General features: G+C 51.3%; 1 protein-coding gene and 1 long non-coding RNA gene across 2 annotated transcripts; one reads left to right on the plus strand and one right to left on the minus strand.

The window, feature by feature from the left end:
* Positions 1-264: 264 nt before the first annotated feature.
* On the minus strand, positions 265-3,262 carry LOC127382832 (uncharacterized). Its single transcript, XR_007889059.1, has 3 exons — positions 3,047-3,262; positions 2,063-2,243; positions 265-458 (listed from the first exon to the last, which is right to left on the minus strand). It is a non-coding gene; the product is annotated as an uncharacterized LOC127382832 (long non-coding RNA).
* A 5,636-nt stretch (positions 3,263-8,898) lies between these two features.
* Positions 8,899-13,975, plus strand: IRF2BP2 (interferon regulatory factor 2 binding protein 2). Its single transcript, XM_051614974.1, has 2 exons — positions 8,899-10,007; positions 10,288-13,975. Exons 1-2 carry the CDS (start codon positions 8,993-8,995, stop codon positions 11,001-11,003), a joined length of 1,731 nt encoding a protein of 576 aa, XP_051470934.1. The 5' UTR covers positions 8,899-8,992; the 3' UTR covers positions 11,004-13,975.
* Positions 13,976-20,501: the final 6,526 nt, after the last annotated feature.

A 20,501-nucleotide genomic window follows, 5' to 3' on the forward strand; every position in this document is an offset into this window, starting at 1 on the left:
AATCAGACCCATCTCAAGAGCAGCCCCATATCCCTAGGAAGCCTTGCAGGCCCATATGTCCTTCCTTCCTTGCCAGTATTCCCTCCAGCACCTCTGGGAGGCATGGCACAGTGTTGGAATGGGTGTGGGGGCAGCATAAGGGTCTCTTGTGGCAGCTGCAAACCAATGCCTCTGCTGAGGTCCATCCCTGGCTGCCCATCCGGACCTGCACCCTTTTGCCCCAGGAGCATCCCCAGGGCAGCAGGATGGGGGCATTGGGGCAGGTTTAGCTGCACTGCAGCTGTAGGCACTGGCAGGTTTGCTCCAGAGAGCAGTGCAGGGCAGAACTGGTCAGCTGGGGTAGGGGAGAATGGGACCATGCCTTTTGGTGGCAGCACCACTTCAACATGCCCACCAGGGCAGAGCTGCAAGCCCATGGCACAGTGTCTTCCAGTAGCTCCTCCCACGTCCAAGGCCATCTGGATCAAAGACAGAATGAGATGGTGCCCATGAGACCTTGGCCAAGCTCCTCTCTTCAGCGTGGTGCTCTGGGGTGGTAAATTGGCCTGCTATTATGTAAAATTGAACAAAAGCTATATAACAAAACTATTTTAAGTAAGAATGTTAATTGAAGGCTGAGTCAGGCTGCAGCTAGCACAGAGATGTATTTGAGAGGCTTGTACCCTTTTTCATTTTGTCTGTATTTTTTTCCACTTAATTATAATGTGTGTAGAATGGCAGTTAGCAATAATAGTAACTGGCAGAGGGAAAATGGATGAGGAAGGTGATTGTCCTCTTCCCTCTGGATCAGCAATTGAAACCCATCCCAGATATGTGATACCCATAAATTAGTCGCCTCTGTGGATGAACAGGGCATATGGGAAGTGAAGCAGAGGAGTCTAATCTGGCTCTCGGGCCATGTCTTCACCTCAGCTGGGGAGACAACTGAAGGAGCCCTGGTCAACAGTGGGTAACTAGTCCTTGCTGAAGTCTGTGCTGGTGTAGTTTGCCACTGTTGCTGCTCTCCCCAGGGGAGTGAAGCAGTTGTGAACACATCTGCTTATGCCTCAGCCAGGTGCTGTGAGATGCAACACAGAAAAACAGTGATGTCCTTCGTGACGGCAGCCATTGGCATAGCCTCTAGAGGACTCTCCAAACAAACCAGCAAGCAAAAAAGCAGCTGCTTGGTGTTCCTGGTCATGATGGACTGCATGCTGAACCAGAGTGGTGAAACACGTGAGGGAGAGGGTTTTTGAGGAACACCCATCTGGCACCTTCTAAGCACACATGTGAGACCCCTGAATCAGCAGCAAGTGGCGGCTGTGCAAGCAGCCTCTGCAGCTGCCCCAGCGAGCTCTCCAGCACAGCCATTCCTCAGGCATGATGCAAGGACCTCAGCAGGTCCCATTACAAAGATGACTAGTCCTCAGTCCCTCATTCAGTCCCATCTGGGAGACTAAGTGATAGGCAAGGCCCAGCCTTTGGGAAGTTCCTTTAATGACTGAAATCCGGAAGAGGAGGCTGAGTTTAATTGCCAGTTCCAACACATGTCTACTGGTTACTAATGCTGCTGGTGTTCTTTTTCTCAAATATGAACTCCAGTGTACTTCCCAGCAGGCACCCCTTTCTGAAGCTCAGCATGAGTGTTTGGGCAGGAGGGATGTAAACGCCTGGAAATGGGATGTGTATGATTTTTTTTGCATGAAAAGTATGAGTGGATGGGATGAGGTAATGGAATACAGCTCTGCTGCTTAAGATTACAAATGCATCAGTAATGCCTAAACTTGTAAGTATTGCTCCTCAGCACTGCTACACAGTAGTGTACTACACATATGACATAACATACAAGAAGATAAAAATACAGTTACTAGATTTTACTTAGCGTATTAGACAGCAGTGAGAAAAAGGTAAGAGTAGGGGCTGAAGTGCAGGGAAGAGCATTTGTCCCCTCCTCTGACTTCCCAGGGTGCTCCCCGAGGGACTCTTCACAGAGGATGGCACTGCCTGGGCATCAGAAGGAGAGAAAAGAAGACGAATGAGAGGCAGCGGTGGGGAAGAGGGACCAGAAATAAATTTAATTTACCTTTTTTGTTTTCTCAGATTTGGACACACTTCTGTTACATTGCAAAACTGGAACACCATAGCTGCAATGACTCACAGAAGTGTGGGCACACCAACCGTATCTCAGCGTGCCTGGAACAAACGAAGGCTGCAGCCTAACACACTGGCTCTCAGACTTTGCACGCAGATGTCCAAAATTCCTCCTGAAAGGAGAGTGGTCTGTTCAAGAGACTCTCCTGCAACAGCTGCATGTCACTCCATATGTTGTGGTGTTTCCCCTTAAGAGCAGTCCCGCTTAAGCTGGTGGGACAAGGAGCCATGGGCAGAAGGGGCACCAGCACAGTGCAGCTTGCTACCCTGCAAGGTAAGTGCCAGCAGCTGGCAACTATAAAACTCTAGCAATTGCTAGGCAATTGAAGAGGAAATCCATCTCCCCTTTCTTCTCTCCCTTCAAGGCTCTTTGAACTAGCCAGTCTGCACAGAGGCCAAACCCATCAGCACTTGACCCCCAGAGCCCCCAGCCCCTCCAAGCACCCACACCCCATGGGAAGGACAAGGCAACCACCAAGCAAAAAGAAAAGCAGGATTGCAAAACTAGTGGTGCTGGCAGGAAACCTTGAGGTCAGCAACAAGCATCAAAGCCCTTCAGGTGGTCTGCCTCCCCCCACTAACAGTGGTCCTGCCTCAAACCATGGGGCTGGCAGCCTCCAAGACAGGGAGGCCTTTAGGGACGGCTAGCTCTTCTGGTGGGCCGGGGGGTGACTTGCCAGCTAGACCTGGCAGAGAGAGCTAGTTTGCTGCTTCAGGGGGACATTTTGGTAATACAGGAACTCCCACGCTGGAAACAGCTTTAATAGCTCTAGCTTCCACAAGGTCTGGGCCTTGGTTTTGACTTTTATTTCATGTGAGAACCTTGTCACCAACTCCCCCAAACAGGGAAAAAGCATTTCCCAGCCCAAACTCCCTAGCCTGAGAATCCCCCTGGTGCATACTCCCCAGGGCTCACCTTGCTCAGGCACGCCAGCCCTTCAACGCATGCAGAAAGGAAAGCTCTGCCCCTTCTTTGCAGCTAGTCAGTGCTTAGGACGCTGCATGGCCATGGGCTCCGGAGGCTGAAGCGCAGACAAGGAATACGATTATCCGGGGGCTTAAATAGAAGGCGTTTTAAAGCCCTCCATATTTTTTTTCAACAGATGATCTGTTTCTGCTCTTATTTTGTAACGTTTCCTGTGAAGCCGCAGCCCCTGTCCAGTTTTCAGAGGGCACTGGGAAGCCTGTGGACTCCCGCGCAGAAGGCTGGGAGCAGAGCTGGCACGGTGTCGTGGAGGGGTCACGGCTTCCCAGGCTTCCTGTTTATTTTGGGAAGGGGTCACCCGGCCTGCTGGCCGCTCTGTCCACGCCCCGGGAAGCCCCCGGCCGCCGCATTCCTGCCCCCCCTGCCTGTGGCCGCAGACAATTGCCGACTGTGCCTTGCAATGCAGAGCACCAAGGCGGGGTGTAAATGGGATAACCCGACATGCCTATTTACCCAGCCTGGGGATAAGGGGCGGAAGCTTTTCCACATCAATTGCCCTTTCTTCTGGCATCTGGAAGTATCTCTCTGAAGTTTTTAGCTCTCTTTGGAGGGTAGTAACCTCTGAATTTCTCAAGTATTTCCATGATATTTTCCTCGCTGCTTTTTTTTTTTTTTTTTTCCCTACTGCTACTTGAAAAAAGGGCATAAAGTCAAGTGCTCAGTTAAAAACAGAATTGTTTCCTTTTTTAAAGAAAGCATGCAATTTTTGCTCCAAACAGCCTAGGGTAGAGCCCACCAATGGAGCAGAAGCTGCAGCACCCAGGCTTTTGCCCCCACTGCCACTCCCTGGTAACTACCCTTGCTCAAACTTTCTAGAGAAAAAACTCGTAGCAGAATAGCAGCACACATATCACCTCCATATTTTGGGAGATATCTGTAAGCTAATGGCAGAGCAGTGTCCTGCTGCTGCCTCCTTTTCTAGGCTGGCTCTGCTTAGGTGTTAAGAAGGCGTTAAGAAAAGGTCCCCGTGTATGGCAAAAGGCAGATGCAGAGTAGCTACTTCAATCCTTCTCAAACCTCTGGCACATCCTGCCTTGCAGGAAGCTAAGTGTCCTGACCTCCTTCTGGCTTCCATGGAGAATTTTTCTGCCAGTGCCTCTGTCTGCTCCTGCCCTCACCACTCTGCTGAAAAGCAGGGAAGCATGCCCTCATCCTGTGAACACCTAAGTGCACATAGCTTTACATTCACAGTGATGCTCCTGTGAATAAAGTTATAAATGGTTATAAACACCTGCAGGATCAGTGGCTTACCATGAGCCTGCCCAAAGCCTATTTATGCCAACAGGCTGTGCCTGATGATACTCTTGTTCATATCAATATATTTTTTTGTTGTATTTTTCGCCTGTGGCACTAAACAAAACACTGTTGGATGGGTACTTTTCTTTTTCTCTAAGATTTATCTCTTTTTATTGTGCTGTGAGGCTGGCTTTGGGACCAGCATCCACGTCAAAAGAGAACTTCACCTGGACTGGTGAATTGTGCATCTCAAAACCAATACCTAAAATGTGGGCAGGAGGAACTGACTTTTAAAAGGATAGATCATTTTAAGTGCAAATCAAAAGTTTCAGTGTTTCTAAAATGGCTGCCAGTAGCTCACTCCTGCAGGCAAATAAGAGCAGCTGTCTACAAGCAAGATCCGGCAGTTGTTTTAGGAACTTTTGAACTACTGGCAAAAATCATGGAAGTCCTCACCTAGGCAAGAAGCCCATTGAAACCCAGGTTCATTCAGCTTTCTGGAAAATCCTCTGGAGCAACCTGCCATCTCCAGTAGGAATGAAAATGGCAGAGATGCCATAAAATTAGGAGTTGCCTCAGTGGATGCAAGCTGCCCCTGAACTCTCCTCTTCACAGAGACTCTACAAACACAACAAATATTTAATGACCAAACTCCTGGCCATGCTCTAGCAGAGGCTGTAATCTCCTGTCAGGTTTCTGCAGGTTGAGCTGGCAGGTCTTGCTTTCAGCCATGATGGCATTGCTTTGGTGGGCTCCTTGGCCCAAAATCAGCTATGTTTGACCAAATCCAAAACTTCAAGGACTATTCCCAGCCTCTCCTTTCTCAGTTCCAGGAAAGCAGTCTCCATAATTAATTACATATAAAGAAGGAGAGTTGGTAGCACCCTCCAGTGTAATCACTCTTTCCATCTTAGCTCTGGCTATTTTGCTTGTACCTTGAAGGACTTCTGCCCCAATAGAAGGATGCAAAAAAGACCTGTGGAGGAAACTGTGTATCTGGAGGAGATTGATGTGGGGCAGCCCTCAATCAAGAGGGAAAGAGGAATGCCGAGGGCACAGGGAGCTAGTGAGGAGCACTGATTTGGACACAGAAGGAAGGGCATGCTCCACAAAAGATGGGTACGTGGGTGAAGTGCAGGATGGTGCACAGCTCTGGGACAAGGGGCTGCGTGCAATCACTGCCACCAGTGTGTAATAAAGACAGGAAGGGCATAGGACCTGCAGGGAGGGAGGAGTGGAGAAACACAGCAAGATCTCAATCTGCTTCACTGAAAAAAGCCAAAAACATGGGGGAAGAAGGGGCTTACCATAGCATTGATTTGGGGGTGGTGAACAGAATTAATCTTAAAGACCTGCCCTGCTCCAACCTCTCCTCTCCCTTCCTTCCCTCAGCCCTGACAAGTGGGCCCAACTAGGACAAGGCAAAGGCTTCCTGCACCGTGCTGCATCCCCATCCAGGGCACCATGGTGCTCCTTGCCAGGCATGGCCCCAGACCTGCACAGCCCCCATGCCCCATCAGGTGTCCTCCAGCACTTCCTGCTCCTATCTGCAGCACCGGCATGTCATAGCAAGGGGCGTTTCGAGCAGATCAGGCACAAAAGGCTCGTTTCTGTTTCAGAAAAAAAAAAAAAAAAAAGGAACACGAAACAAACGCATTATCTGTTCAATTCCTGTTCAGTTACTGCTGTAACAGTCAGCAGCTTTGAGGATTTTTTTTTTTTTGGTAATTTGATACATAAACCACATTTCCTATTTAGCACCGCCATTATTTTTTTATCAGCTTTTTGACACTGAGCTCGGTAACGTGGGGGTTTTTTTGCCTTTTCCACCAGAATGAATTCAAAAGCAGTAAATGCAGCAAAAAAACTGAATACTGCACATCTCAACTTTTCCAAGCAGCTAGTTTTCATTAGGGAAAAAAAAAAAAAAAGGGAAAATACAGGTCACATTTTCTGTCCTGCAGTTAAAAGCCTGCCACAGCTGAAAGCTTTGCTTTCTTCTTCCCCTGCAGCCTCACTCAGCTAGCACTCGAGCTCTGCTCACGATCTGAAATGTGCAAACACACACTGTTTCTTGGCTTTCCACCAGTATACATAAATATATGTAATTTTTTTCCTTCGGAGAACCTGGAGGCTAAAGCAAGAGGGCAAAGGAGTACGTGACTAAAACATCCAAACTTCCTCTTTCATAAGCCATCACATGATGAAGTGCAATTACAATTCCTGCCTTGTCCCTGCCAATTGCAGGCGCATTGCCTCACCCGAGAAACCCGGCTTCTTCCCCCCCCCCTTCCCCCGTGTGTGTGTGTGTCTGTGTGGAGGCAGCAACCGCTGCAGCCGGCTTGGCGAGGCTCCAGCTCCGGGCTGGAGAAAGAGGGCAGTGGGTGGAAGACGAAAACAAAGATCTGTTTACTTAGCATGCATGGATAAAGCGTCTTTCCAGCCGGGGAGGGGAAGAGGGAAGAGAAACAGCTTTAAAGGACTTTGATGCAATGTGAAAGGAGGGCTGCTCGGGGAAAGCGAGCCGAGGTTAACCCTTGGCTCTCCGGGGGGAAGTCGGGGCCGCGCTGCGGGCTGGCCCCTTGCTCCTGACCCCTGCCCCACGGCCCCTCTGCCCCGGACGGCTGTTTCAGAGCGGGTACGAGTTGTGAGGGCTCCGGGGGTAGGGCCCCGAGCAGCAGCCGTGACCGCTGCCCCGACGTGCTAAGATGGTCGCGGGCCTGGGTGGGATTTTGTTTTCCCTTTTAGCAGCCCGGCGCCTCCGGGACGCCCAGCCGGACGCGCAGTTGCAATGTCACCCAACCGGGCACTGGGGCCAGCGCTGCGGCGAGGAGGGCGGGGCAAGGGCGAGGCAAGTGTCCCCCCAGCCTCGGGGGGCGCAGAGGTGGCCGCGCCACCCAGCCCCGGCGGGCGGTGCTGGAGGGAGCCGGGGGGAGCAGGGAGCGGCCGCTGCCCCCGCTACCCACCGAAGCCTTGCGCTGTGTCGAGGAAGAGCAGGGGGAAGGCGGCGCTTCGTGCGGGGCCGGCCCATGCGCAGGGTCCCGGCCCCGCAGCGCCCCGGCCGCGCCGTCGGGTGACTGGCAGCCGCGAGGGCGAGGGGGGGGTGGGGGCTCACCTCCCGCCGGCGGCTGCGGACGTCAGACCTTCCCCGGCCCCGGCCGGCCCCGCAGCCCGCCCTCCTTTTCTCCCTCTCGCTCTCCCTCCCCCGTAACCTACATAATGCCGTGGGAAGGGCGGCCCCAGCACGGGCGGTGCGGGGAGCAGCCTCCGCCGTGTTTTCCCTGCCCGGGCAGGCGCGAGCAGCCGGCCGTACGTGCCGGGATGCGCCCGGTGGGAGGTTGCTTCACCTCTCGTGGCAAACGGGAAGAGCGATCACCCTCTTTTCCTCTCTGCCTCGCCCCCGCCTTGTGTTTTGGTGTGGATACAGGCGGCGGATGAGCGATTTGCAGCGTGGAAGGGGGACGGGGAAATATGTCTGCAGGTTTTTCTTTTTTTAGGGGAGGAGACGGCATTTGCTTAGTCTGTGTGAATTCTGCTAATCTGCATTTTGTGGTTGAAAATGACAGGAAATCTAGAACGTCCTATTTCCTGTGCACAATGACAACAGTTAAAAAAAAAAATAAATAAAATCGTTGTATTTGTTTAGAATGGTGCGTCTCGCTCCGAAGGGGAGAACAAAGCCGGGCAGCAGCGCGGGAGGGCGGCGGCCCCTGCCCGGGGGTGGCACTGACAGTCCCGGGGGGGCCGGGGGGTGAGGACGGGACACCCACAGCTGCGGGGCGAGCCCCGGGCGCAGCGCCGTGCCCAAGGTCACCGGCCGAGAGGGGAGGGACAGCGAGCCCCGCACTGCGGGAGGCGCCCCGCGCATCCCTGCGTCCAGGGGCAGCAGGTTTCGGCAAAGCCCCTCGGCAGCGTAGGAAAGAGTAATAATAATAATAATAACATGAAGGAAGGACGGAGCTGCAGCGCACTCCCGCCCCTCGCCTTGTTCCTCCCGGCTCCCTCAGCCCTCCACCGGAGCAGGAGGGGGGCGGGGACACGGCGCCCCCCCGGCGGCAGGAGGAACCCCCGGTGCTGCTGGCGGGGACGCGGGCAAGGGCCGGGGCAGGGATCGCGGCGGCGGCGGGGCGGGGGCGCCCATCGCGCAGGCGCGGCCGGCACTGTCGAAGAATCGAGGCGGCGGCGCGCAGAGGTAGCGGTGGCGGCTGGAGCCCGGCACGGCGCCGCCGCCAGCCCCGGCCCCGGCCCCCGCGGCAGTCTCCGCCCCGCCCGCCCCGCCGCGCCGCGCCGGCCCCCGCCGCCCCGTAGTAGCCAGCGAGCGGGGGAGCCGTGCGGGCGGCAGCGGCCGCAGCCCTGCGCCAGCCGCGCCGCGGAGATGCGCGTCCCCGCCACCCTGTGAGCGCCGCCGGCGGAGACGGCGAGGGGAGCGGCGTCCCCCGCAGCGGCTCTATCTACCGGGGCGCCCGCCGCGCCCCGCTTCAGCGCACGGAAGAGGAAGGCGAGGGGGAGGGGGCCCGACAGACGGTCCCCCTGCGGCCGCGGCGGCCGAGCTTCCCCGTCGGGACTCCGGTGGCGAGGGGCGGAGGAGGCGGCGGCCGGAGCCGGAGCGGGGGGCGCTCGCCGCTGCCCCGGGGCCGGGACATGTCGTCGGCGGCGGTGGCGGCTGCTTCCCGCAGGCAGTCGTGCTACCTGTGCGACCTGCCCCGCATGCCCTGGGCCATGATCTGGGACTTCACCGAGCCCGTCTGCCGGGGCTGCGTCAACTACGAGGGCGCCGACCGCGTGGAGTTCGTCATCGACACGGCGCGGCAGCTGAAGCGGGCGCACGGCTGCTTCCCCGAGGGCCGGGCCCCGCCGCCGCCCCACGCCAAGCAGCCGCCCCTCTCCGCCAAAGAGCTCCTGGCGCAGCAGCAGCAGCTCGGCCACCCCGCGGCGGCGGAGGCGGCAGCGCGGCCCCCGCCACAGCCCCTGGAGCGCTACTCGGTGGCGGCCGAGCGGCCGCCGCCTCGTCTGGGCGCCGAGTACGGCGGCGGGCGGCAGGTCAACGGCATTCTGGTGCCCAACGGCTTCCCCAAGCCGGAGGAGCCGCCCGAGCTGAACCGGCAGAGCCCCAACCCGCGGCGGACGCACGCCGTGCCCCCCACCCTGGTGCCGCTGGTGAACGGCGCCGGGCTCCCTGCCGCCATCGGCGGCCTAGGCAGCCGCGCCGCTGCCGCCGCCTCGCTGGCCGCCATCTCCGCCGCGCCCGCCCCGATGGCGGTGCCTGTCCCGCAGCAGCCGGCGGCGGCGGCGCAGGCTGCGGGGCAGCCCGGCGAGATGGGGCACAAGCGCCCCAGCTCCGTCTCCTCCTCCTCCTCGGGCGGCGGCGGCAGCGGCGCGGCGGGGGAGCACGACGGCGGCGCCAAGGAGAAGCGGGGCTCGGCCGAGAGCTTGCCGGCGGCGGCGGCGGCAGAGCTGGGCGCCGAGGGCAAGGGCCGGCCGGGCGGCGAGCAGGAGTGGCTGGTCAAGCCCAAGACGGTGCGGGACACGCTGCTGGCCCTGCACCAGCACGGCAGCCACGCCGTGCCCCCGTTCGACAGCAAGTTCAAGAAGGAGCCGGGCATGGCGGGCGGCAGGCTGCTGGGCTACGAGACCAACGGCGCCGTGGCCAAGCCAGGTGAGGTGGCGGGGACTGGCGGGGCGGGGGACGGCAGGCGTGGGAGGGCAGGGCAGTACCGGGGGCACTCTCCCTGGGTACGGGGCTGGGGCACATGGGCGGCTTCGGGCGCCCGGGGAGGCGGCTCGACGGCCCGGGTGGCCGGGTGCCCCGGGGGGGTAGCCGCGGTCACACGTTTTTTGCGGCGGTTGCACGGTGGTGACCCCAGTGCTCGGCGGGGCGTTGCGACATCGCTGCCTTCTCACCCTCCTCTTTCTCTGCCTCCCCTCCGCTTCTGCAGGGGCTCGGGCCGCCCGGAAGAGGAAGCCTTCCCCCGAGCCGGAGGGCGAGGCGGGACCCCCGAAGATCAACGGGGAGGCGCAGCCCTGGCTGCCCACCTCGTCGGAAGGGATGAAGCTGCCGCTGACGGCCACCCCCTTCATGTCGCCCCCGCCACCGACCGCCTCTCCCCACTCCAACCGGACCACGCCGCCCGAGGCGGCCCAGAACGGCCAGTCCCCCATGGCCGCCCTCATTTTGGTGGCGGACAATGCCGGGGGCAACCACGCCTCCAAAGACGCCAACCAGGTCCACTCCACCACGCGGAGGAACAGCAGCAGCCCCCCGTCGCCCTCCGCCATGAACCAAAGAAGGCTGGGCCCCGGCAGGGAGGTGCCAGGCCAGGGGGCCAACGCGGCGGGCGGGCTGGAGCCCGTCCACCCCGCCAGCCTGCCGGACTCGTCCCTCGCCGCCAGCGTCCCGTTGTGTTGTACCCTCTGCCACGAGCGCCTGGAAGACACCCACTTCGTGCAGTGCCCTTCCGTCCCCTCCCACAAGTTCTGCTTCCCCTGCTCCCGGCAGAGCATCAAGCAGCAGGGAGCCAGCGGGGAGGTGTATTGTCCCAGCGGGGAGAAGTGTCCCCTGGTCGGCTCCAACGTCCCCTGGGCCTTCATGCAGGGGGAGATCGCCACCATCCTGGCCGGAGATGTGAAAGTGAAAAAAGAGAGGGACTCGTGACTCGCCCGCTCTTGCCGCCCGACGTCACCTTGAACTCGAATTCTGTATATATCTATAAATATATATATATAAATATATATATATCTCCAAGACAAGGGAAATGTAGACTTCATAAACATGGCTGTATAATTTTGATTTTTTTGAATACATTGTGTTTCTATATTTTTTGAAGACAAAAGGTATGTACTTATTATAAAGGCATTTCTTCTAATTTTTTTTGTTTCTTTTTTTTGGGGTTTTTTTTTGTTGTTTTTTTTTTCCCCTTTTGTTATAGCAACTATTTGTTGTGCTTCCTTGGTGACAGTTACTGTTCAATGTAGGCTGTGACTTGCGCTGCTTTTTTTAGAGAGCACTTGGCAAACCAGAAATGCTTCTAGCTGTATTTGTATGCACTTGTTACTTTTTTTTTTCCTTTTTCTTTTTTCTTTTTCTTTTTTTTTAAATGCCAAATACACTTTCTGACATTGTAAAGATTGCCTTACTGTCTGTGATTCCTTATTCCTGGCCCCTGTCCTGTAGAGCTGGTCGCATGCAGGCTTGGTCTGAGGTGGTTGGGGAGAAGAGTGGCTAGCCAAGGTGGGGATGCCTGTTGCCAATCCCACTGGCCAGGCAGGCTTAGGGAGCAGGAGGGCTTTCTCCCAGAAACGTGCAACTTGACTTGCAATGGCAGATGCACCAGATCCAGTCCCAGATTCCACCATGTTTCTCAAGGGAAGTTGCCTCCAGAGTAGCATGTGGAGAGGTGTCCGAGAGGCGCTGTTGAGTTAAGGATTTCTGGGTTTGTTTGGTTTTGGTTTGGGGTTGTTGTTTGTGTTGTTTTGTTGTTTTTTTTAAGGCAAAGTTGACCGCAGTTCACGTGATCAGTTGTAAGACTACAAAATTGCATTTATTCACCAATTGCCTGCCATAACGTGGAATTTTGATAACGAACTTAATGATACGATTGGCAAAGGTGCCAGCGTAGCACTGCCATCTCTGAAGGTCTTCCTTGTCACTTCTGGGGCTTTTGTGTCTTTGGACAAAGCTGGGGAGGTGGGGGAGAGACTTGGTTTTCTTTAATGAATTTTACTTTAATTTTCAGACAGTGCAGGTGGACTTTGAGTTTGCTTATTGGTCACCTCTAGTGCTGTTGCTGTTGTTACTATGGCTGACCTGGTATTTCCAAGTAGTGGCAGGTACGGTGTGGTACAGTGACAGCGGTGACTGAGGCTCTGCCAGATTGCCCGCAGGCATATCAGTGACAGCCCAAATGTGGGTGGAGGAAACCTGTAATTTCCTTATTACGTGTGCTTGAAACAAACCTACTGCTATTCTTTGAAAATGAAAATATAAACTGGTTGAAATGAAAGCAATTAGGGCCGCACATAATGGCCCTGGCCCTGTCTTTTAAGCTACTTTGGAGAACTCTTTTGTAAAGCATCTTCTTTTGATCACGCTTCTGCATCACCAAGCAGACTTCTAAAATCAATAAATCATTGGTTACTAGAAATAGTTCGAGTCTTATAGTGATGTTTTTTGTGCTGTTTATAGTTCGTTGGCAATGCTGCAGCTGTATGGGCCCTTCTGTTGAGGTGTTTATAACTCGGTTATAACTGGTTGTTTCTGAGCAAAAGGTTGATGAGGTGGTCCCTTCATGGGGATGGGCTAATAAACACCTTCAGTATTTGAAGAGGAGGAAGAAAAATCTGTTCAGCTGACTATAATTTGAAGAATTTTGGGTGCTTTTTAGTCAACTGTTCTTATTGTGATAATGTTCAGACTGCAATTTGATGCCGAGTAGGTCTTTCTTGGAAGACTTACTTTTTTCTTTTTCTTTTTTTTTTTTTTTTTTAAAGAAATGGTCATTATTAGTATTTGAAGATCAGAACTGCACATGCACAGTAATTTTTTATTAAGTGTTTAATGAGCACACCCCCTACATTGTGTTCCATATTACAGGTCAATGTAATATTAGATAAGACTTGCATGAGAAACAAATTCCTTGAGTCAATATTACGCTTTAAAACTTATACCTATAGTCAAGATTGGTGTCTTATGTAAACACATTTAGCCAATTTGAAGAGACGCACATTATATATATATATCTATATATATACTTATATATAAAAACAACAACTGTAAAGGATTCTTTGGAACCACTATGATCTGTGTAAATGTGTATTTAGGCACTTTATTAAAAAAAAATGGATTTTGAGCTGATAGATGGTAACAAGTTCTTCAAAGTTGCTTGGCATAACACCTCACATGGGATGAAGCTCATGTTTTTGTTTAAAGTGGTATCCCTACTCTTAAAAAAAAGAAGCAAAACTAAACCCCCAAAGCTTCCCTAAAAAGGCCCCTTTTGTGTGAATCAGGTGGCCCAGCTCAGACCCTGCTGAGGGCGAGACCTGCTCCTGATAAAGCATGCCCTTGTTTTGGGGCCAAGGGATGTTGGTGTGACTGCGTGGAGAGGCCCATAAGGAAATGCACCTTCCTCCTCCTCCCTGCTGGCCGCCCCACTGCCCCAGCACTGGGAACTCCTGGAGAGGATGGAAACTCCCTGGCTGGTGATGTCAGGCGGTGGCCCGGGAACAACATAGCTGGAAAAGAAGTGGCTCATGGTGGCTGCGTTCACTCAGCTAACATTCAGCCCCCAGCCAAATCTAATCTTCACTGTAAAAGTTCAGAACTGCAAAAGGAAAAAAAAAAAAAGAAAAAGTTTAAATGTGAGTGTGTTCATAAACATGACTCATTTTTCTCATTTTTCTCACATTCAATGTTGCTGTTTTCCTTTTTGTAGCTTTACTGAGTCGAAGTAATCCTCTGGTGGATTTTCCTTTTATACCAGTTTACTACTTCTGGGCTACAAGCTTTTTTTTAAATGATTTTGAAGTGGTTTAGCTGCAACACTGCTGCTGTTAATATTCCTTTAAAAACATTTTTAAAGGGTGATTCTGTATTTTGTGTAGCATTAAAAGTGTTTTAATGAAGAATGTGTGATTTCTTTTTTTTTTCTTTTTTTTTTTTTTACAACTCTATTCCATTCACTTTTTTTTCCAAAAATACTTTTTCCTGGCAGATCACCTGCACAGTGCTTTAGTTGATAGCTGCTGAACTGCAACTTGTTGCTATTTTTTTTTTTTTTTTTTTTTTTTGCTTCTGGCACTATGTATAAGAAAACCAGAAGCTTTAAATACTTACTGCACTATTTGTATATAGAAAAGAAAACCCAAAAAACTTATTGTTGCCCAAGTGCAATTTTTAAAATTTATTTTTTCATACTGTTTCTGATATCTTTTTGTAAAGGGCAGCAATGTGGGACAAGAGGGAGTGCATGGAGCTGGTGCGTGCTGTTGTGCACCCGGGTCCCAAGGGATGGGGAAGGCTCTGCACAAGGCAGGCTTTAGACGGTCTTTGTGATGGCCTCAGAAAACCTGGTATGCTTGGGAGCTCTCTTTTTAGATGTGCTGTAAACCAGGCCATGGCAACCGCGTGTTTTTATGAACTAGCACTTAAGCAAGGAGTTTAAATACATTTGAGTGCTCTCTAGTGGCTTGTTATGTCAACAGAGCCCCTGGATCCTTTCCTTCTGTGCCCAGGCAAGACCTGCTTGTCTGTCCTGCTGGCAGGGCCACCCAGCCATCCGCTCACCCTCCCGAGGTGACTGGTCACCTGCCTTGCTGGTTGCACCTGCTCCCCATGTCTCATTTACCCTCAAAGTGCCGTGGGACACTCTGCGCGGTGAGCAGGGTGTTGTGGTAGAGCTGCAGTCCCTGCACAAACACAGCCTCTTCTTGGGTTCAAGGAAAATACATTGGACCGCACAGAAATTAATGGCACTGGGAGTAGCTGAGCTCATTGTACATCGAGATGTTTGTAGCCCTGACTCCTACCTCTTCACCACATGCTTCACCACAACAGGGCTACAGGTGGGAAGCACCCAATAGTTAGGCTTGAAAAGGCTCAGCCCTCAGCTTTTCATGTTTCTCCTCCTCGAGCATGTGCATTTAGGTAGCTCCAGTTGCAGCTTTTGAAAAATAATTTAAAAAACCCCCAGACACCCTTCCCCAAGTGTACTTGTTTGTTCATACGCCACAGTCCAGCCCAGTATAAATTACATGTTCAAATCTGTGCTTCCAGAGATAAACAGACAAGTGAAACACACACAAAAAAAACCCAACCCGATAAAAAAAAACAAACTAAACAAACACAAGAAAAGTATTTCCCACTGTTAAAACTGAAGGTGGTCATGGGCAGCATATGGATTCACGTTCTGCAGTGGGTGCATGTCAGTGGGCAGCCCTCGTTTCTTCCCAAGCAGAGCTTGGCCACCCTACAGGCCTGGGATGCCATGTAAACCAGCAGAACTCCTGAGTCACCCTCCTTCTCTTGCCCTTTGTTCCCAGGAGCAGGGACGCCTTTCCTCTGCCAGGGCCCAAGGTCAGGCAGCGCTCTAAGCAGATGAATGGACTGCCTGCTTCTCCCCTTCATCACCCGGGGCTGCCGCTCGGAGGTAACTCTTTCACTGCCTCCAGGCAGCCTCTGAAGTGAGCCCGGGGCTTTCAACACTAACTGCAGGGTTCGGATTTCAGTCACTGAGGTCCCCGAAAAGGCTGAATCCTCCTGAAGCCTCCCTTCTGGGAAAGAAGAAGCACTGATGTCTCCCACAGAAATCTCCTAAGTCCACATTAATGTCCATATGGCTGTCTTGCTTGGTTGGCATAGGTGCACTGAAGATAGGGTGACAACTCTGCAGTTATTTTTATACACACTTTACTGAACTTTACTTTTCTCTGCCACTCGAGCCAATTTTGTAGAGATTGGTATAGCAGAGTACATGCTAAAATCCAAAGTGTTGCAATCAGATGGAAGCCTCCTGTAAAATTACTTCACAAAGAAACCAGGAAAAGTTCACGAAGGCTTCTCCCTGTAGTAAATGTTTCTTCTTCCCATCACCTTTGACTCGGCAAACACCACAAGAAGCACCCCTGCTCATTAGTTCCCACCTCCACGGGGTGCTGGGGCAAGAGTGAGAGCCCACCCTGCCCTGCACCACCTCGGGCTGTGCTCCCACCTCGGGGTCCCCTTCTCTGCCTCCCCACCTGCTGCTGCTTGTCTCAGTAGTCCCCAGCCCCAGGGTACCCCCATCCCGCCCTGGGGCTCCCAGCCTGGGGTCTGGCCATGAGGAGGGCTGTGGCTTCCTTGGGAAAACCTGGGGAGCCTCCGTTTTTCAGAGAGACCTCAGCTGTTGCCTCTGGGAAGGAGAACATTCACTCTTCACTGCAAAAATGCCAAGTATGCATTTTTACCCCTTTTCACTACAAAACATTTATTCCCCTCCTCCTCCTCCCTGCCCCAGAGATCCTGCAAGTTTGGGTTTTTTTTGGCAGCCATTTAAAAACAAACAGAAGACGAGTAAACAGAGATGAAAGGGATTATTGGTTCACTAGATCGTTTCCTCACAGCTGGAGACACCTCCTCCCATTCCTGCACTGCAGGGCCAGGGCAGGGGGCTGGTGAAGGGCAGTGGACAGGTGGTGGCTGTAGATGGGGGCTTCACCCTGTCACATGCTTGGCCAGGGGCACAAGAAGGAAAGCTGGACTTTCCCCTTCTCCCTCCCGTTGTTTTGGGTTTTTTCCCTTCTTTTTGCATCTTTATGCAATGAAGGAGGCACAACTTTTTTTTTTTTTCTTTTTTTTTTTCCCCCAAATGGATTCTCTTAATTTTTTGAATAACTGAAATCCAAGTTTTCTCCAACTTTTTTATAGGATTGTCATATTCTCCAACTGTCCAGCAGTAAGAGGTCTTAACAGATATTAGGCAACATCTGCGTAATGGAATGAGGCATTTAATTTTGTCCAGACTATTTACATATTAGGGTATTATATGAAAGATCTCAATGGGAGCAGAAGAAGGTGATGCTGAAAATCACCTTTCTTTCACTTAACAAAAATCAGGAAATAAATCAGTTCCTGCACACTGACTCATGCCTTTGCATGTCCTACTTCATGCATTGCAATGAAGCCAAGCCAAACCAGCATAAACACAACTTTTTCCATCTTGCTTTCAGACCTGTTTGAACCACAGTAATTTTAAAAAGCCCAAACACTAAATTCCATGTGATTGGTGGTGGTGGTGGTTGAGTAGGACTCAATGCATTTTTCTGTCTTAGAGTACAGTTATGGCAACCTCTCCTTCAGAAATTACAGAAGGAAGGCATTTTTTTCTTGCAGAAGGTACCATACTATCTTTATTAACTCTGTGCAACAAAACATTTCATGCAGTAGCAGCACTGGGTATCAGCTTTCCTGTACCTAGAAAGAAGGGGACTGGATGGGCCTTGCTGGGACTTTAACTTGTCATTCCAGGGACTCTGCTTAGTTCAAAATTTCTCCTTAGACATCTAAGCTGTGACTTCTGGATTTCCTGGAGGAAACAATGGTAAACATAACGAAGCCATGATTTCTAGCTGTGCTTTTAAATGGCTATTTTGATTATTATTTTCATATTTTGATAGCCCTTCCATTTGTGTAAGCCCTTTGCTTTTCTTTGGAGAGACAAATATCCTGTGCCCATAACTGAACCAGCTACTTTGTACCCCCCTAATAATATTTTTGTAATCCAGAGACCTCACCTGGAGTACTGCATCCAGCTCTGGAGCCCAGAACACAAGAAGGATGTGGACCTGTTGGAGCGTGTCCAGAGGAGGGCTATGAAAATTATCAGAGGGCTGGAGCACCTCTCTTATAAAGAAAGGCTGAGGGAGTTGGGGCTGTTAAGCCTGGAGAAGAGAAGACTCCAGGGGGACCTTATAGTGACCTTCCAATATCTGAAAGGAGCCTATAAAAGGTGGGGGAAGACCTATTCACAAGAGCATGTAATGATAAGACAAGAGGTAAAGGTTTGAAGCTAGAAAAGGGTAAATTTAGGATACACGTTAGGAAAAAGTTCTTTAATATGAGGGTGGTGAATCACTGGAACAGGTTGCCTAGAGAGGCGGTCGAGGCCCCATCCCTGGAGACATACAAGGTCAGGCTTGATGGGGCTCTGAGCAAACTGTTCTAGATGGAGGTGTCCCTGCTTATTGTAGAAGGATTGGACTAGGTGACCTTTATAGGTCCCGTCCAACCCAAGACATTCTATGATTCTATGATCCTATGATCCTATGATTTCAGCTCACCAGTTCAGCTTCTTAGGGTTACTGTGGCTCTTTGCCCGGACCTCTCTGACCATGTTAAAATTAATTTGTGAGGTGGATAACTGACTTTTGCTCCTCTCTTCTACAATTCAGTTATTTCCTCAAATCCACCTCTTAACAGCAAGGATTTCCAGATAGGGAGACTTTCTGGGAATGGCAGCGTGTGCAGAATGTTTAGCCATTTGGCCTCCGGCCACCCCTTGGGGAGGACTCACAGCAAGGGTTCTGCAGGTTTTGTGTGGTCCTGGCACTGGTGGAAGGTGTGGACCAGCAGCCCAGTCTGGCCATGCTGTCTCCCGGTTATCTTCCGAGCAGGAACATTTTGAACTGCAGTGGCAGCATGTGTTTCTTCATCCTGTGTCACAAAAGTTTCCTGACATTTAGTGTTTGGGGTGGATCCCTTCCTTTTCTGCGAAGAGTGCCAATTTCGATGCTGCTTTTGATGGATAACAGTTCATGAAGCACTGGAGCAACACCAAGAAATCTGGTTTGCGTAAACAAGATTCTGGGCTCCCTTTTTAGTCTGGCTGCAGAGGGATGGGGTTACCTGCCTAGCCGGCCTTGTCTCGTCCTTCCTCCCATGCCCCTGCTGCCAGCAGCACTGTCCTTGGAGAAGCGCCTGCAGAGGAAGGGGCTGCCCAAGAGGGCTCTGTTTCAGTCAAATCACTCTTCTTATTGGGTGCGACCTTGGGGCTTGTTTAAAGCTCTTTCAGAGCAGCTCCAAACAGGCACTGCCTGTTTCATCCTGATGGTGACCAAAGGAATTCAGCTAGTGGTTCATGGGCATAGTTTGGCCTATCAAAGGCTATGCATGTGGCTACCCTTGAGAGCAGAGGGCTTTCTCTTCCTTTACTGAGCCTAATTTTATTACAGGCTTTCAGCTCCTGCATGAGAACTTCAGACAAGCTCCTCCAAAAGCTGAAGCAGTGCTTAATGCCTAGGAGGAGGTATCAGTGCTGCTTCAGCACAGGCTTCTTTTAGATGAGAAAGGCAAAAGGCAAAGAGGGATACTTGGGTGCATTTAAGCTTGTTACATGCTCATCACAGCGCAGTGATGTGCTGGTGGCAGCAGTCTCAATTTAAGCCCTCTTGCTCAGATGGTACATGGCACAACTCCTTCAGGTGCCTCTCTTCCCACCACATCTCAGTAGCAAAACTTTGGGTTGTATCATGGTAGCCACAGGTGTACCAGTTAGGGTTCACGTTGCCAAGAGCTGTTGTGCAGAGTCAGGCAAGAGTAGTTTAGAGAAATGGTAACCATATTTGTGAAACAGAATTAGTGTTATCTGGCCTTCATCTGCTTTTAAGATGGGGCTAAGCAAAGGAAAATAAGGTGAATTTACTCATCAAACAGAAAGCAAAGCTCATCTTTTAGGGACTGAGTTGCTGACCCTTAGTTAGTTTAAAAAACAAACAAATAATAATAATAAAAACAAACCAGAAAAAACTACCTTTTTCCTTTGCAATCCATTCACCTTCTAATCCTAAACCGGATCCCATCCTGCCAACAGCTCTGTCACTGACTTCATCAGCTCCATGGGAGTGTTGCTGTGGATAAAGCACAGGAAGAATCAGGCCCTAAACGATGAGTTACAACAGAAACAGTTTTGCTCTAATTATTTGTAAGAAATAATATCATTATAAGTTTTTCAGTTAAGTGTATTGCTAGCATTACCTTATTTCTTATTCATAATTAATTAAATCACAGCAGATTTCTGTGTTATTATAATTTCAATATATTATAAATAATTCAGAAGAAATATCATGTTTTTCAGGATGCTTTGTAGGTGCAGATAAGGCAAAGGAGCAATCTGTGCCTGACCAGAGCAAAAGTTGGTCTCTCCTCAACTTTTTCACAAGTATGTCTACAACAACTGGGAAGGGAAGGAAAAGGGCAGGGGGTGGCCAATGAGTGAAATAAAGTGCTGGTTCCTGTCGTCAGCATTGCAGGGCTCCTGGCTCCATGCAGGCATCTCCTGGCTGCTTTTCAGAACAACCAGAAGGAAGTGCAGTGCTGTAGGGGTGAAGGACTTGAAGCTGTTACTGATCCACTGGTCTACCTTTCTTCCACAACATTTGCTTCCTTTGAAGTAAAGGGAAGGGGGGCTTTATTGTCTCTGCAAGATTGACTGGCCTGCTGGAAAATGAACAAGAAATGTTCTTGGAAAATTCACATTTAAACAAACTTTAAAAGTTTCAAGTTAATTTACCTGGGAAATACAATCCTTGTTCATGAGTATCAAGAGCAAAACATCATGTTTCCAGGCATAATCTCACATGTATTTGACTTTGCTCGTTGGTACTGGCATCTCACTGGTTC

Source organism: Apus apus, chromosome 3 (genome assembly GCF_020740795.1).
Source record: "Apus apus isolate bApuApu2 chromosome 3, bApuApu2.pri.cur, whole genome shotgun sequence".
Taxonomy (NCBI): Eukaryota; Metazoa; Chordata; class Aves; order Apodiformes; family Apodidae; genus Apus; species Apus apus.

Excerpts from the sequence above, each read along its gene's own strand:
- IRF2BP2 (XM_051614974.1), top strand. The coding sequence starts at position 8,993 with ATGTCGTCGGCGGCGGTGGCGGCTGCTTCCCGCAGGCAGTCGTGCTAC. Across the intron at positions 10,008-10,287 it reads CGGCGCCGTGGCCAAGCCAG|GGGCTCGGGCCGCCCGGAAG; the intron begins GTGAGGTGGCGG and ends CCGCTTCTGCAG.